Source organism: Phyllobates terribilis, unplaced genomic scaffold (genome assembly GCF_046119375.1).
Source record: "Phyllobates terribilis strain yellow unplaced genomic scaffold, ASM4611937v1 Scaffold_2__4_contigs__length_985480577, whole genome shotgun sequence".
NCBI lineage: Eukaryota > Metazoa > Chordata > Amphibia > Anura > Dendrobatidae > Phyllobates > Phyllobates terribilis.
In genome coordinates this window covers 517,219,002-517,232,355 of record NW_027362762.1, presented here as the reverse complement: position 1 = coordinate 517,232,355, position 13,354 = coordinate 517,219,002, and the positions used below count along the sequence as shown (strand labels likewise).

The window sequence follows — 13,354 nt, the reverse complement described above, 5'->3', positions numbered from 1 at the left end:
TCTTTTGACTCAGCGATGACCTGTTGGCTGACAGCTACCCCCAGGATTCCCCCCTGTGCATGGCCAGCTTTACTCCAGCAGATGAGCGATTTGTTAAGTGGCAGAGTTGTGTTCTCATGTGAATCTGTGCCTTTTGTTTCATTCACCCTATAATCCTATGTGACCCTTTTACACAATTATTTAACGGGTATTGGAGGCGCTCACTTTGCCATTGTCTTTTTGGTGCAAGTATGCAAACTGAAAACTTTTTAGACCTAATCACACAGCCCTAATGGATAGATTATTATTATTATTTATTATTATAGCGCCATTTATTCCATGGCGCTTTACATGTGAAAAAAGGGGTATACATACAAAAACAATTACAATAATCTTTAACAAAACGTGACGGCGACTGGTACCAGAGGAGCGAGGACCCTGCCTGCAAGGGCTCACAGTCTACAAGGGATAGGGGAGGATACCGTAGTAAAGGGAGTATAAATGTAGGTGGTTCAGCCATGGCTCTAGTGGATTTTGTCCATTTACTTTTTTTTTTTATTTAATTTTTTTTTTCTAATAAAAAAAATCAACATTACAAATGGCCTTGTCTCAATTCAGATCAATTGGAGATGTTAAAAGGGTTGTCCACTACTATTCAAAATAGCCAAATGTATTTTTATGATGAAAAGAAGCTTCTTTCTAATTACCTCCCGCTGCTGTTTCTGCTTGTGAGCGGTGCTATCACTGGCTACTCACAGGCAGGACGTGACCCCCCACTGACGTCACGTCAAGTGAGGCGTGACTCAGCGCTGGGGTCCACGCTGTGGCTGCTGGGTTGTGGGCGAGGTTACTCCCTGCGTCACGCCCAGCATCCACCCTGTGCTTTCCCAATGAATGGAGACAGGGAGAGCGCGCAGTGGATGCTGGGTGTGACGCGGGGATAACCCTGCCCACAGACCAGCAGTCACTGGTGGAACGCAGAAGACCGAGACCCCCGGCTGCAGCCTGGACTTGACGTGACATAAGTGGATGTCAGAGCCGGCTGCAGCCGGGGGTCACGTGATGCCTGTGTGCGGCCAGTGATAGCGCCACTCACAGGCAGAAACAGCAGAGGAAGATATTTACAAAGAAGCTTCTATTCAGCATAAAAACATATTGGGCTATTTTGAATAGTAGTGGACAACCCTTTTAAGTAGGCACATTGTGTATGAGCGATCATGTGGCGACTGCTGAGGGTGTGAAACAGAGTGTGTATGACACTGTTGGGATTCAGTGTTTTATACATGACCCAGACGATAACCTCTTTAAAGGGTTTGCCTAATCTTCTTTCTTCAGAAGTGATCCACTTGACGGCTTGGAAAGCTGGGGAGCATTGCTGATCTGCTGGCCCAAACTGTGTGCTCTCCAATGCTGAAAGCGGAGAAGGCCTTTATGTCTGCTAAATTGCAGGACCTCATTGAATGATCCAGCCAGTTTCAGAGCAGCTTTTTCAAGTTCTTTTGCAAAGAGTTTGTAAGCGCTGCTCTCTTTGCCAAGAAGACCTGACATCACTGTTAGACTGCAGAGGTGGCTGATAACCTAGGGAATGAACAGCAAACTGTAGAAGATGTAAACATTCCTGTGTGTGTGTTTTGTGTTGGGGGGAATTGCAAATTTGCTTGTTTTTGCAAGCATTTTCCAATTTTACTTATCTAAAAAGATGTATCAACCCCTTCAGTGTTGTTTTTCCTTCTGACAACTTTTGTTTTGTTTCATAAAGAGTTTTAAATATATCTTTGTCTGACAACTGTACGTTATAAAGTATTCTAATGTTAATTTTCAGTAATAGCTGCTATCTTAATTGAGCTTTAACTTTTCATCCCCAGGTCCTCCACCGACCAACCTCTTCCAGCCTCCGCGGCGTCCTGGCTTGGGAACCCTTGGAAAGCCAATTAGGCTCTTGGCTAACCATTTCCAGGTACAAATACCAAAAATTGATGTGTACCATTACGATGTGGACATTAAACCAGAGAAAAGACCCAGAAGAGTAAACAGGTAAATATTTTGAGACTTAAAATTGTGTGGGCTTTGCTTTTTTTTAAAATTTCTCTCCCCCATCTCCTCTCTAGCTATTGCTAACATTTTCTGCCCACTTATAGGGAGGTGGTCGATACAATGGTGCGTCACTTCAAGATGCAGATATTTGGAGACCGTCAGCCAGGTTATGATGGAAAAAGAAATATGTACACTGCACATCCACTGCCAATTGGGAGAGACAGGGTGAGAAATAATAAATATATAAGTGTTTTTTGTAGGGAATTTGTCACCATGTTTTTGCTACCCCATCTGAGAGCAGCATGACGTAGGAAGAAAGACCCTGATTCCATCTGTGGATCACTTACTGAGCTTCTTGCTGTCATTTTGATCAAATCAAATTTATCTTCTGCAGATGTAGCAGTTCTCTGAATGCCGAGCCCTGCATAATCCATCCCACACCACAGATTGACAGCTCTCTGCTTATGAATAGTGTATACAGAAAGCTGCCAATTAGTGGAGAGGTTATACAGAGCTCATGAATATAAAGGCAGCAGGTTTACTAGTCTGCTAGTGATGATTCTTCTGCTGATAAAGCAGCCTAATAAGTGACACATCACTGGAATCATGTTCTCTGTCTCTTTATTATGCTGCTCTCCGATTAGGTGGTAAAATCCTGGTGAAACCTTCCCCTTTAACACATCCTTGATATGTTATTTATTTTATGGATTATAGACTTAAAAATAAAAATAAATAATTACAAGTGAATGCTTTGAGAGCAAACACAGTTCTCTAAAATTCCAATCCTTTATGCTTATTTCCCATGTAGCTAGTCAGTAAAGACAGTTTAGTAATTTAATCTTTCTGCTAGCTATAGATGTGTGTGACAATTGGTGCTTCATAGTCCTGTTACTACTTTCTGCAGGTTGATCTTGAAGTGACCCTTCCAGGGGAGGGTAAAGACCAGACTTTTAAAGTGACAATTCAGTGGGTTTCAGTTGTGAGCCTGCAGCTTCTCCTGGAAGCATTGTCTGGACATTTGAGTGAGGTTCCTGAAGACTCTGTGCAAGCTCTTGATGTCATCACCCGTCATTTGCCATCTATGAGGTATTTTAAGAATTCACTATATAATTATTATGCCCTATCTGACTGTTTTGTCCAATGTTGTTGTTTGTTTTTTTTCTTTCTTTTTTTTTGTATACTTTGTAAAAAAGTTAGTTTTTTTGCAGGTATACCCCTGTTGGACGTTCATTCTTTTCACCCCCTGAAGGTTACTATCATCCACTGGGTGGTGGTCGTGAAGTTTGGTTTGGCTTTCACCAGTCTGTGCGCCCGGCAATGTGGAACATGATGCTCAATATTGATGGTGAGTTAGCTAAATTCTTTTATATTTTATGTTTGGTAGTAAATGTTTGGCGTTGTTGGCAGCATTTATCAAAATTTGCAAAGGAGTAGCCTTACAATATAGCTATTATTTGGAAATATAAATGAAAAGACCCACAATAAAGAAAATAACAGTGTTCTCCCTGAGATAAAGCAGGACTAAATCCAATGCATCTTCCAGAAGGTACCCATGTGTCACAATAGCCTATATGATTTGTATAAATCCCTTCCTCAGCCAATTTTAATTGTTGCCTTATCATTTATTTCCTCTCCCTTCTTAAATAGTATCTTTTTTATTTTTTCACCGACAAAACAAATGAGAGCTCCTCTTTTGCAGGAAAAGATGTAGTTTCAGGCTACACCATTTATATTACCATACAGGATACGAAAAAATGGCAAAAAAAATTGCAATTGGCGAAATGCAATTCTGTCATTGTTTTTTGGGGCTTTATTTTTGCTATGTTCATTAAATAGTAAAAATGACTTGGAAACATGATTCTCCAGGTCAGTATGATTACGGAGATACCAAATGTAAACTTTTTGTTACTATTTTGTTTGGCTTAAAGATTTCTAAGTTTTGAATGTAAAAAAAAAAAAGTTAGTCACCATTTCCTGAAACTCGTGTTTTGTTTTGTTTTTTAAATATCCTACCAGCAAAGAAGCTGTGGTTAAATTTTGATCAGACTTTTCTGGATACAGCGATATCAGTTTTTTTTTTTTTTTTTTACATCTCCTTATTAACTAGGGAAAAGAGGATGATTCGAATATGAATTATTTTCATTTATTATCGTCTGTTAGTCTCCTTTAGAAGATGTGAACCTGCAATCATCTGGTCAGTTGTACTGCATACATTATTGCTGTATATGAAATAAAAATGATAGTCTTCTATGATGCCTAGCCACAGGCTGGACATCACACGAGTGATCACGTGACTGGCACTGGGGCGGTGAACAGGCCCCTGGCTGCAGAGACCCACAGGCTTCTTGCGATCACGTCGTCCGGGCTTGATCAAGGCACTTAAATGACACTCAGTAACTGACAGCAGCGTTTCAGAAGTTCACTGATCGTGGCTGTTAAATGCAGATGCCAGTTATAAAATATAGCCGGCATCTTCCTTGTGTAGAGCAGGCTCTACTTCTGAGCCTGCTCCAAGTGCCTGACACTCCATGGAGTAATGGTACTTCAGGAAGCAGTAAGGGGTTCATGGTATTACACTCAACATGAATCAACAATATAAAGCATATTGGAATGATCTCGCCTGTTCCTTTGGCATTGGCACAAGTGGACAAGAATTAGATGACAGCATGGATCTCCATATAGAGTGCAAGGAAGCCTTAGTCAATTTCCCTATTGCGCCCTGATCTGGCAATTTTTCACCCTGGCCTCCCTTCGATCTACTCCTGGCAGTATTCAGCTGTCCTAATTATAATGGACGCCTTAATATCCCTCATCCACTCCAGCTTTCTCCCCCCTGTCCACATCCTCTTTCTTGCATGGCAAGCTGTTATCGAACACTCACAATCCTTTCTCTGCTCCTTATTGGTCAGGAGTCTTAGAGGTAGGTGGTGGAGTGGCATGGCAACCCATTAAAAACATAAAACTGTGCTCCATCAACCCACCTGATCATTGGTTTAAAGGGGTTGTCCAGCTACCTGGACAACCACTTTTTAAATTTAGTAGTCCCTGATCTAAAACCTAACTTGCTCACCTCCTTCTTCAGCGCTGTTTCAACAATGTTGGCGACAGGGTTCACATGACCTTAAAGTCAATAGAAAAGAGGGTGCCAGCACAACTTCCTGTAACAAGGGTCGAGCATGCACAGAAACCCGATCTGAGCAATGGAAAAATGTAGAGGATATTCAGCTCCTGGTAAAAAATCACTGTATTTCTTAGAAAATATTAAGAATTTCTCCAAAACTACATGATGCACAAAGCAAAACGTTTGTTAAGGTTTAATTAAGCTTTGACAAAGGACGCTGAACAGCGTTCAAAACGCGTCACTTTGTGCATCATGACTTTTTAACATTTGGGTGGGTGGATGTTTTTTTTACCAGGAGCTGGAATATCGTCTACATTTTTCCTTCATGTGACATTAGCGTTATAACAATCAGTGACCGATGTTGGGCTGCTGCGCCCACACTTCTGACTTCCCTCAGACAAATGTTGTGCAAGAGGATGAGTATCCACTACTCAGACGGCTTAGTGAGTGGTGATAAACCTCACTTGATCAGGCTCCTAAAGTACTGAAAGTTGGTAATCTTCAGGTATCCTCATGCACTTCAGTAGACTTCTCTGTAGAGAAGTGAGTGTGTAAATAACATGTTATCCACAGAACTGTCTTTTACATCTCTTCACAAGGAGTGAATTGCCACTGACTATACATCTCACAGGAAAAAGTAAAATGAACCCTTTTAAGATGTCGGCATTATTAGTGATTGCATCTAATGTCTTTTCTTTAGAGGTTTGGGGTGACAGAAACCTTCTTTTTATTGCATTTATCTGTTCAGGTCAGTCTTTTTTTATAGGGAGACATTAAAGGGAATCTGTCACCCCCTCGGAGATATGAGACCTATACTATGGGCATACAGGTTATAGAAGAGTAAATCTATACATACCTGTATGGCCAATAGTAGAGGTCTGATTGCAGAGAAAAGAGTTTTAATCAATTCTGTTTTGTACAGGCTTGGCGTCCAGGGGACGTCAAGCAATCCCCGCCCATCTGTTTATTATTCCCCTAAATCCCCGCCTATATGCTTATTTATCATATACCCCCCCCCCCCCCCTGCACGTCACAGGGCCCCTGTGACGTGCACTGTGCTCCCTGACTTCTCGGGCATGCGCAAAGCGCTGCTCACATAGAGTGCACTTTGCTTCATCCCAGTCCTGTCTGTCTGTGCACTTCGCCGCAGGGTTCTATTGCGCAGGGGCCGGGAAGTGACAGTGACCCCCCGGCGCCTGCGCAATAGAAACATGCAGCGCAGTGCACAGACAGACAGGAGCCGGGATGAAGCAAAGCGCTCTATGTGAGCTCTATGTGAGAGTTGCTTTGCGCATGCTCAGCTACTGAGGAACAATAGTGCACGTCACCGGGCCTGTCACAGGGTCCTGTGACGTGCAGTGGAGGGGGGAAATATGATGAATAATCATATGGTCGGGGATTTCGGGGAATAATAAACAGAGAGGCGGGGATTTCTTGGGGTCCAGGGGACGCCAAGCCTGTGCAAAACGGAGTTTATAAAAACAGATTTCTCTGCAATCAGACCTCTATGGGCCATACAGGTAAGTATAGATTTACTTTTCTATAACCTGTATGCCCATAGTAGACGTCTGATATCTCTCAGGGGGTGACAGATTCTCTTTAAGGTTGTATTACAATCCCACAAATTTTGAGTTGAGTTTGACCAAACATGTAGCCCAACACCTAAAAGATGCTCGTGTATCAATTGAGTCATTTTGAACTGATTAGATTATAGTAAATTGGCACTCATTTCCCTTGTGTATTGTGCTTAATTTCAGTACATTTCTAAGAGGTAGCAGGAAATAGTGTGGTCCATCAGATAGGACACATCTTTTGATCGCTGAGGGTCTGAGTGCTGGGATCCTCTTTCCTTAAAGCTGGGGCTCTGAAGAGCTTAGTGTGAATGGAGTAGTGGTCTATCTTGTGCACTGTCACTAAATTCATTCTTAAAGGGAATGCCAAAGACCAGCTGAGCACAGCGCTCGGCAGTCCTAATAAAAATAAATGGTGCGGCAGTGCACATGATAGACCAATGCTCTCTTTACACTGTTCTCCGGATCGGTGGAGAACCCAGTGGTTGCACCCCCAACGATAGGGACCTGTTACTAGGCCAAAAGTACCCAGTTTTTGCACTTGTTTTAGTCCTGTTGCTCCCCTGTGTATGCAGTGGTTTTTTTTTTGTTTTTTTTAATCCGCCATATGGTTTCGAAGATATAGGCACTTTTTATTTTGTGCCGAGCAGCCCAAAGACACCCCCCCAGATAATGCTGAGCCACGCCACCATGGTAAGATCGTTTAAAATGGCACTAAATAAAAAGGCCTATATCTTTGGAACCATTTGATGGATTTAAGAAAAACAAAAGCCTTATTTGGGGTAAGAATGGGAATAAAATAAGAGCAAAAACTGGCCAATTTGACTTGTTTGAGGGTCCTCTTTTAAGGTAGAGGACTTCATCAGATGTTATACATATTTAATACTGTTTAACCTGGATCTTGTATGTATTTTTCTTTTGCAGTTTCTGCCACTGCTTTTTATCGTGCTCAGCCGGTCATTGAGTTCATGTGTGAAGTCCTTGATGTTCAGAACATCAATGAACAGACCAAGCCTCTGACAGACTCCCAGCGAGTGAAATTTACCAAGGAGATTAGAGGTCATTCCTGGGGTTATTGTCCTGTTTTTTTTCCTTAATTATTTTCCTGTATTGCGGACCACTTTTAATCTTGCATGCTTGTTGTTTAGGTCTTAAAGTGGAGGTTACACATTGTGGTCAGATGAAGAGGAAATACAGAGTATGCAACGTTACCCGGAGGCCAGCTAGTCATCAGACGTAAGCGTTTAATATTTATTTTCCACACAGTGATAACCAAGCCATGTTGAATGCATAAACTGCACGTTATTTTTATTTTTTTTAATTTTAAGCTCTTTAATCTCAATATTTAATTGTTTCGTAATAAAATTATGTGGTGAATTTCTAAAGGCTCTCTTCACCCCTCTCCCACTTCTGAAAGGATCCACTTATTTGCTTTCTAGTCCCAGATCTTTTCAAAATGGAAGCACTTGTTAATAAATGTATGACATACCATATTGGCAGACCTTTCTTAAAGGGAACCTGACAGGTGATACATGCTACCCATGGTTTGGGCAGCATGTATCTGTCACTGGGTGTACAATCACAGCCATGTATGTTTAACTCCTCAAAAAGCTGCAGCGTTTCCGAGAAAAACATACTTTTAATAGCTGCCCGCTGAAAGTGACTGACAAGTCCCTGTCTATATGTGCGTATAGGCAAAGACTTGTCAGTCACTGTAGAGAAGCTGCCGGGGACCCACCTGTATGAATAGAGTCACCCATGCTGTTTGGTCCCCAGGAGCTATTAAAAGTATGTTTTTACACCGCAGCGTTTCAGAGACAAACATACATGGCTGTGATCATACACCTAGCGGCTGATACATGCTGCCCACGGTTCGTGTCAGGTCCCCTTTAAACAGGCCCTGTCACCAGGTCAAGTGACTAGTTTTTACTCTTAATTTATTCCTGGTGCTCCTTTGGCTATCCCCCCCCCCCCCCTTTTTTTTTTTTTTTTTAAATCCACCATATGGTTTCACTGATTATAGGTCATTTTTATGTACTCATTTTTATAGTCTTTACTTAGTGGTTGGGGATCATCCAGAAAAAGCAAAACAACTGAATGCTACATTAAGAGCAAAACTGTCCACTTTGACCTGGTGACTGGTCCTTAGGAAAGGAGCAAGCTGACCACTATTGATAGGTCTTCATGGCACACTTGTGCAATATCATCCTACAGAGACCTGACAAGCATGCAGTGGATTGAAAAGGAATGGGAAATATAATGGGAATTACTTTTACTAATCTTATCTCTTGGATCTACTTCAGGCTCTTGAACAAGGCTGCAATGATCTGTGCAAAAAAAACAAACATTGGGTGGGGGTTTGTGGTTAACCTCTTCACCAACTCTTCAATTTAAATAGCTGCCTATGTTTTTTTTTTCAGAATACAGATTAGTAGTTTGTGCTTTTATTAATACATAAAATTTAGGATGTATTACAATTTAAGCCTGCTACTTTCAATAACTTGTAGATCACAAATAAAAATGTGACTAAGCTGCAACCTTGATTAGACAAGTAATAAAATATGAGCTTTATATATTTGGATGTTTTGTATATATGTATATACTTTGTGTATGCGTGCAATCTGTTAGGAGGTACTGGTCATATATACAATATACACAGAACTGTGCAAAAGTCAGGTGTGGAAAAAATGCTGTAAAGTATTAACACTATTTTCGACAGCAATAATTGATAAAAAATAAAATGCAAACTGAACAAAAGAGAAATCTAAAATCACTATTTGGTGTGACCATCCTTTGCCTTTAAAGCAGCGACAATTCTTCTAGGTACACTTGCACACAGTTTTTGAAGAAACTCGACAGTGAGATTGTTTCAAACATCTTGAAAAACTAACCACAGATCTTCTGTGGATGTAGGCTTGCACAAATTCTTCTGTTTCTTCATGTAATCCCAGACAGACTGAATCATGTTGAGATTAGCACTCATGTGGGAGCCATATTATCACTTCCAGTACTTCTTTGTTATTTATGCTGAGGCTTGTTCTTAATGACATTGGCTCTATGTTTGGGGTCGTTGACTTGCTGCAGAATGAATTTGGAACTAATCAGACTCCTCCCTGATGGTATTGCATGATGGAAAAATATCTGCCTGTATTTCTCAGCATTGAGGACACCATTAATTCTGACCAAATCCCCAGCTCCATTTGCTGAAATGCTGCCCCAAACTTGCAAGGAGCCTACACCATTCTTCACTGTTGGCCTGCAATGTCTCATTATTGTACTACCCTCTAGCCCTGTGGTTAAGAAATTGTGTTTTGTTACAACCAAATATTTCAAATTTTAACTAATCAGTCCAGTTCACCTGCTGCCATTTTTCTGCACCCCAGTTCTTGTTTTTTCATGTGTAGTTGAGTTGGCTGGCCTTGATTCCATGATGAAGGTATAGGTTTGGCCTCAATTCTTTTTCAGCCAGACTTTGTAGAACACTAGGTTGGGTGTATCTGAGATTCATTGGCTGCTGCCATTTCTGAACTGATGGCACAGCTGGACGCCATCTGATTTTGAAGGAAATTAAGCATGAGGCCTTTCATTTAGTGCACTAAGTTTCCTTGGTAGACCACTGTGTTTACAGCCCTCAGTATTTCCTATTTCTTGGTGCTTCTTCAAAAGCGCTTGAAACGGGCAACCTGAAACCTCTGTCTGCTTTGAACTTTTTGGCTGTGAGAGACCTTGCTGATGCAGTATAAGAACCATGAAGTTTTTTTTGTCCTGCTCAGTCTTACCATGCCATACTCAGCGTTACTAGGGAAGAGGCATAATACTTTATTGGAAATGTATCAGAAACTATATACACTGCTCAAAAAAATAAAGGGAGCACTTAAACAGAATATAACTCCAAGTGAATCAAACTTCTGTGAAATTAAACTGTCCACTTAGGAAACAACACTGATTGACAATCAATTTCACATGCTGTTGTGCAAATGGAATAGACAATAGATGGAAATTATTGGCAATTATCAAGACACCCTCAATAAAGGAGTGGTTCTGCAGGTGGGGACCACAGACCACATCTCATTGTCAATGCTTTCTGGCTGATGTTTTGGTCACTTTTGAATGTTGGTTGTGCTTTCACACTCGTGGTAGCATGAGACGGACTCTACAACCCACAGAAGTTGCTCAGGTAGTGCAGCTCATCCAGGAGGGCACATCAATGCGAGCTGTGGCAAGAAGGTTTGCTGTGTCTGTCAGCGTAGTGTCCAGAGGCTGGAGGCGCTACCAGGAGACAGGGCAGTATACCAGGAGACGTGGAGGGGGCTGTAGGAGGGCAACAACCCAGCAGCAAGACTGCTACTTCCGCCTTTGTGCAAGGAGGAACAGGAGGAGCACTGCCAGAGCCCTGCAAAATGACCTCCAGCAGGCCACAAATGTGCATGTGTCTGCACAAACGGTTAGAAATGACTCAATGAGGGTGGTATGAGGGCCCGACGTCCACAGATGGGGGTTGTGCTCACAGCCCAACACTGTGCAGGATGCTTGGCATTTGCCACAGAACACCAGGATTGGCAAAGTTGCCACTGGCGCCCTGTGCTCTTCACAGATGAAAGCAGGTTCACACTAAGCACATGTGACAGACGTGACAGAGTCTGGAGACGCTGTGGAGAGCGATCTGCCTGCAACATCCTTCAGCATGACCGGTTTGGCAGTGAGTCAGTAATGGTGTGGGGTGGCATTTCTTTGAGGGGCCGCACAGCCCTCCATGTGCTCTCCAGATGTAGCCTGACTGCCATTAGGTACTGAGATGAGATCTTCAGACCCCTTGTGAGACCATATGCTGGTGCGGTTGGCCATGGGTTCCTCCTAATGCAGGACAATGCCAGACCTCATGTGGCTGGAGGGTGTCAGCAGTTCCTGCAAGATGAACGCATTGGAACGGGCGGGCCAGTCCATAGCTTCAAAGACCTGAATCCGAATTGAGCACATCTGGGACATCATGTCTCGCTCCATCCACCAACATCACGTTGCACCACAGACTGTCCAGGAGTTGGCGGATGCTTTAGTCCAGGTCTGGGAGGAGATCCCACAGGAGACCATCCGCAGCCTCATCAGAAGCATGCCCAGGCGTTGTAGGGAGGTCATACAGGCACGTGGAGGCCACACACAATACTGAGCCTCACTTTGACTTGTTTTAAGGACATTACATCAAAGTTGGATCAGCCTGTAGTGTGTTTTTCCACTTTAATTTTGGGGGTGACTCCAAATCCAGGTCTCCATTGGTTAATAAATTTGATTTCTATTGATGATTTTTGTGTGATTTTGTTGTCCGCACATTCAACTTTGTACAGAACAAAGTATTCAATGGGAATATTTCATTCATTCAGATCTAGGATGTGTTATTTGAGTGTTCCCTTTATTTTTTTGAGCAGTGTATTATATATATAATGTTCACAAAAAGTTAGATATTTGGCTTTCGGGTAAAATTTATGGAAAACATAAAAAGTTCATGCTACGGTAATATTTTATCATGAAAGTGGGGCTTTTAAGTAGAAGAATGCAATGGTGATTTCTTCAGGTCAAACAATTTATTGAAACAAAAGCCAACAACAGTGGTGGGTATACCCCAACAAAAAATGTCAATGTCTCAATAACCTGTCATGTGACCTTGAGCATCAATTACAGCTTGACAACGACGTCTCATGCTATCCACAAGCCAAGTTATCTGCTGAGGCATGGCATCCAACTCTTTTTGAAGGGCGGCCCTCAGGTTATTAACATTCTGGGTTACAGAGTTACGAGCCTCTACACGGCGAGTCACCCAATCCCGTAGGTTTTCTATGGGATTTAGGTCTACTGTAGAGAAAGTGCAGGCCACTCCATTTGAGGTACTCCAGTCTACAGCCGTTCCGTAATGATGCGACCTCGATTAGCTAGAGCATTGTCGTCCATAGAGGTGAAATTAGGCCTGTCTTATTTATACAGAGGCACAATAACTGGATTAATGATGTTATATAAGTAGTAGAGGCTTTTCACTTTACTATTCACTAAGTGTAGGGCAGTTCTGTATTGACTAGACACACCTGCCCACACTGTAACACCACCACCACCAGGGGCTCGTCTGGTGATAACAGTGGATGATGCATAGCGCTCTCCTTGACGTCTCCCAACATCATTGGCGGCCATCATTTCTGCTCAGCATGAACCAACTTTCATCAGTAAACAGTACTGAGGCCCACTGGTCCCTCGTCCATCGTAGATGCTCCATGGATCATGCAAAACCATGATGCCTGTGCCTGGCGGTGGGTCAGGTACCCTTGCAGGTCGTCTAGCACACAGACAACGCTGATATAAATTATTTCGAATGGTCTGACTTGACACTTGGGTGCCTCTCACCTCCCTTAAATGTGTCTGGAGTTGTGTGGCATTCATCATCCTGTTGTGAAGGGCATTGTTCACAATGTAGCAGTCATCAGTGTGGGATGTGGCCAAACGATGTCCACTTCTCTCAATGTTTGTGTGAAAATTTAATATATAATGAGTATGTGTGTTTATATTCTGTATGTGTTTTATTCATTATACCAATGGATACCAGCAGCACACCCCGTGCATCCAGATATATGCAAATATTGATTTTTTTGCATGTTATCTTTTGGATGAT

The 13,354-nt window shown here is 42.3% G+C and overlaps 1 protein-coding gene across 2 annotated transcripts in view; it reads left to right on the top strand.

The window, feature by feature from the left end:
• The window catches only part of AGO4 (argonaute RISC component 4), a 69,770-nt gene that overhangs the window by 17,019 nt on the left and 39,397 nt on the right, over nucleotides 1–13,354 (top strand). Inside the window, exons 2-7 of one of the 2 annotated variants that reach the window (XM_073665938.1) lie at nucleotides 1,845–2,013; nucleotides 2,118–2,238; nucleotides 2,918–3,099; nucleotides 3,222–3,358; nucleotides 7,630–7,776; nucleotides 7,854–7,941. In XM_073665938.1, the coding sequence (XP_073522039.1) occupies nucleotides 1,845–2,013; nucleotides 2,118–2,238; nucleotides 2,918–3,099; nucleotides 3,222–3,358; nucleotides 7,630–7,776; nucleotides 7,854–7,941 (844 nt within the window). The remainder of the gene's footprint in view (nucleotides 1–1,844; nucleotides 2,014–2,117; nucleotides 2,239–2,917; nucleotides 3,100–3,221; nucleotides 3,359–7,629; nucleotides 7,777–7,853; nucleotides 7,942–13,354) is intronic. The other variant, XM_073665939.1, reaches the window with a different exon arrangement.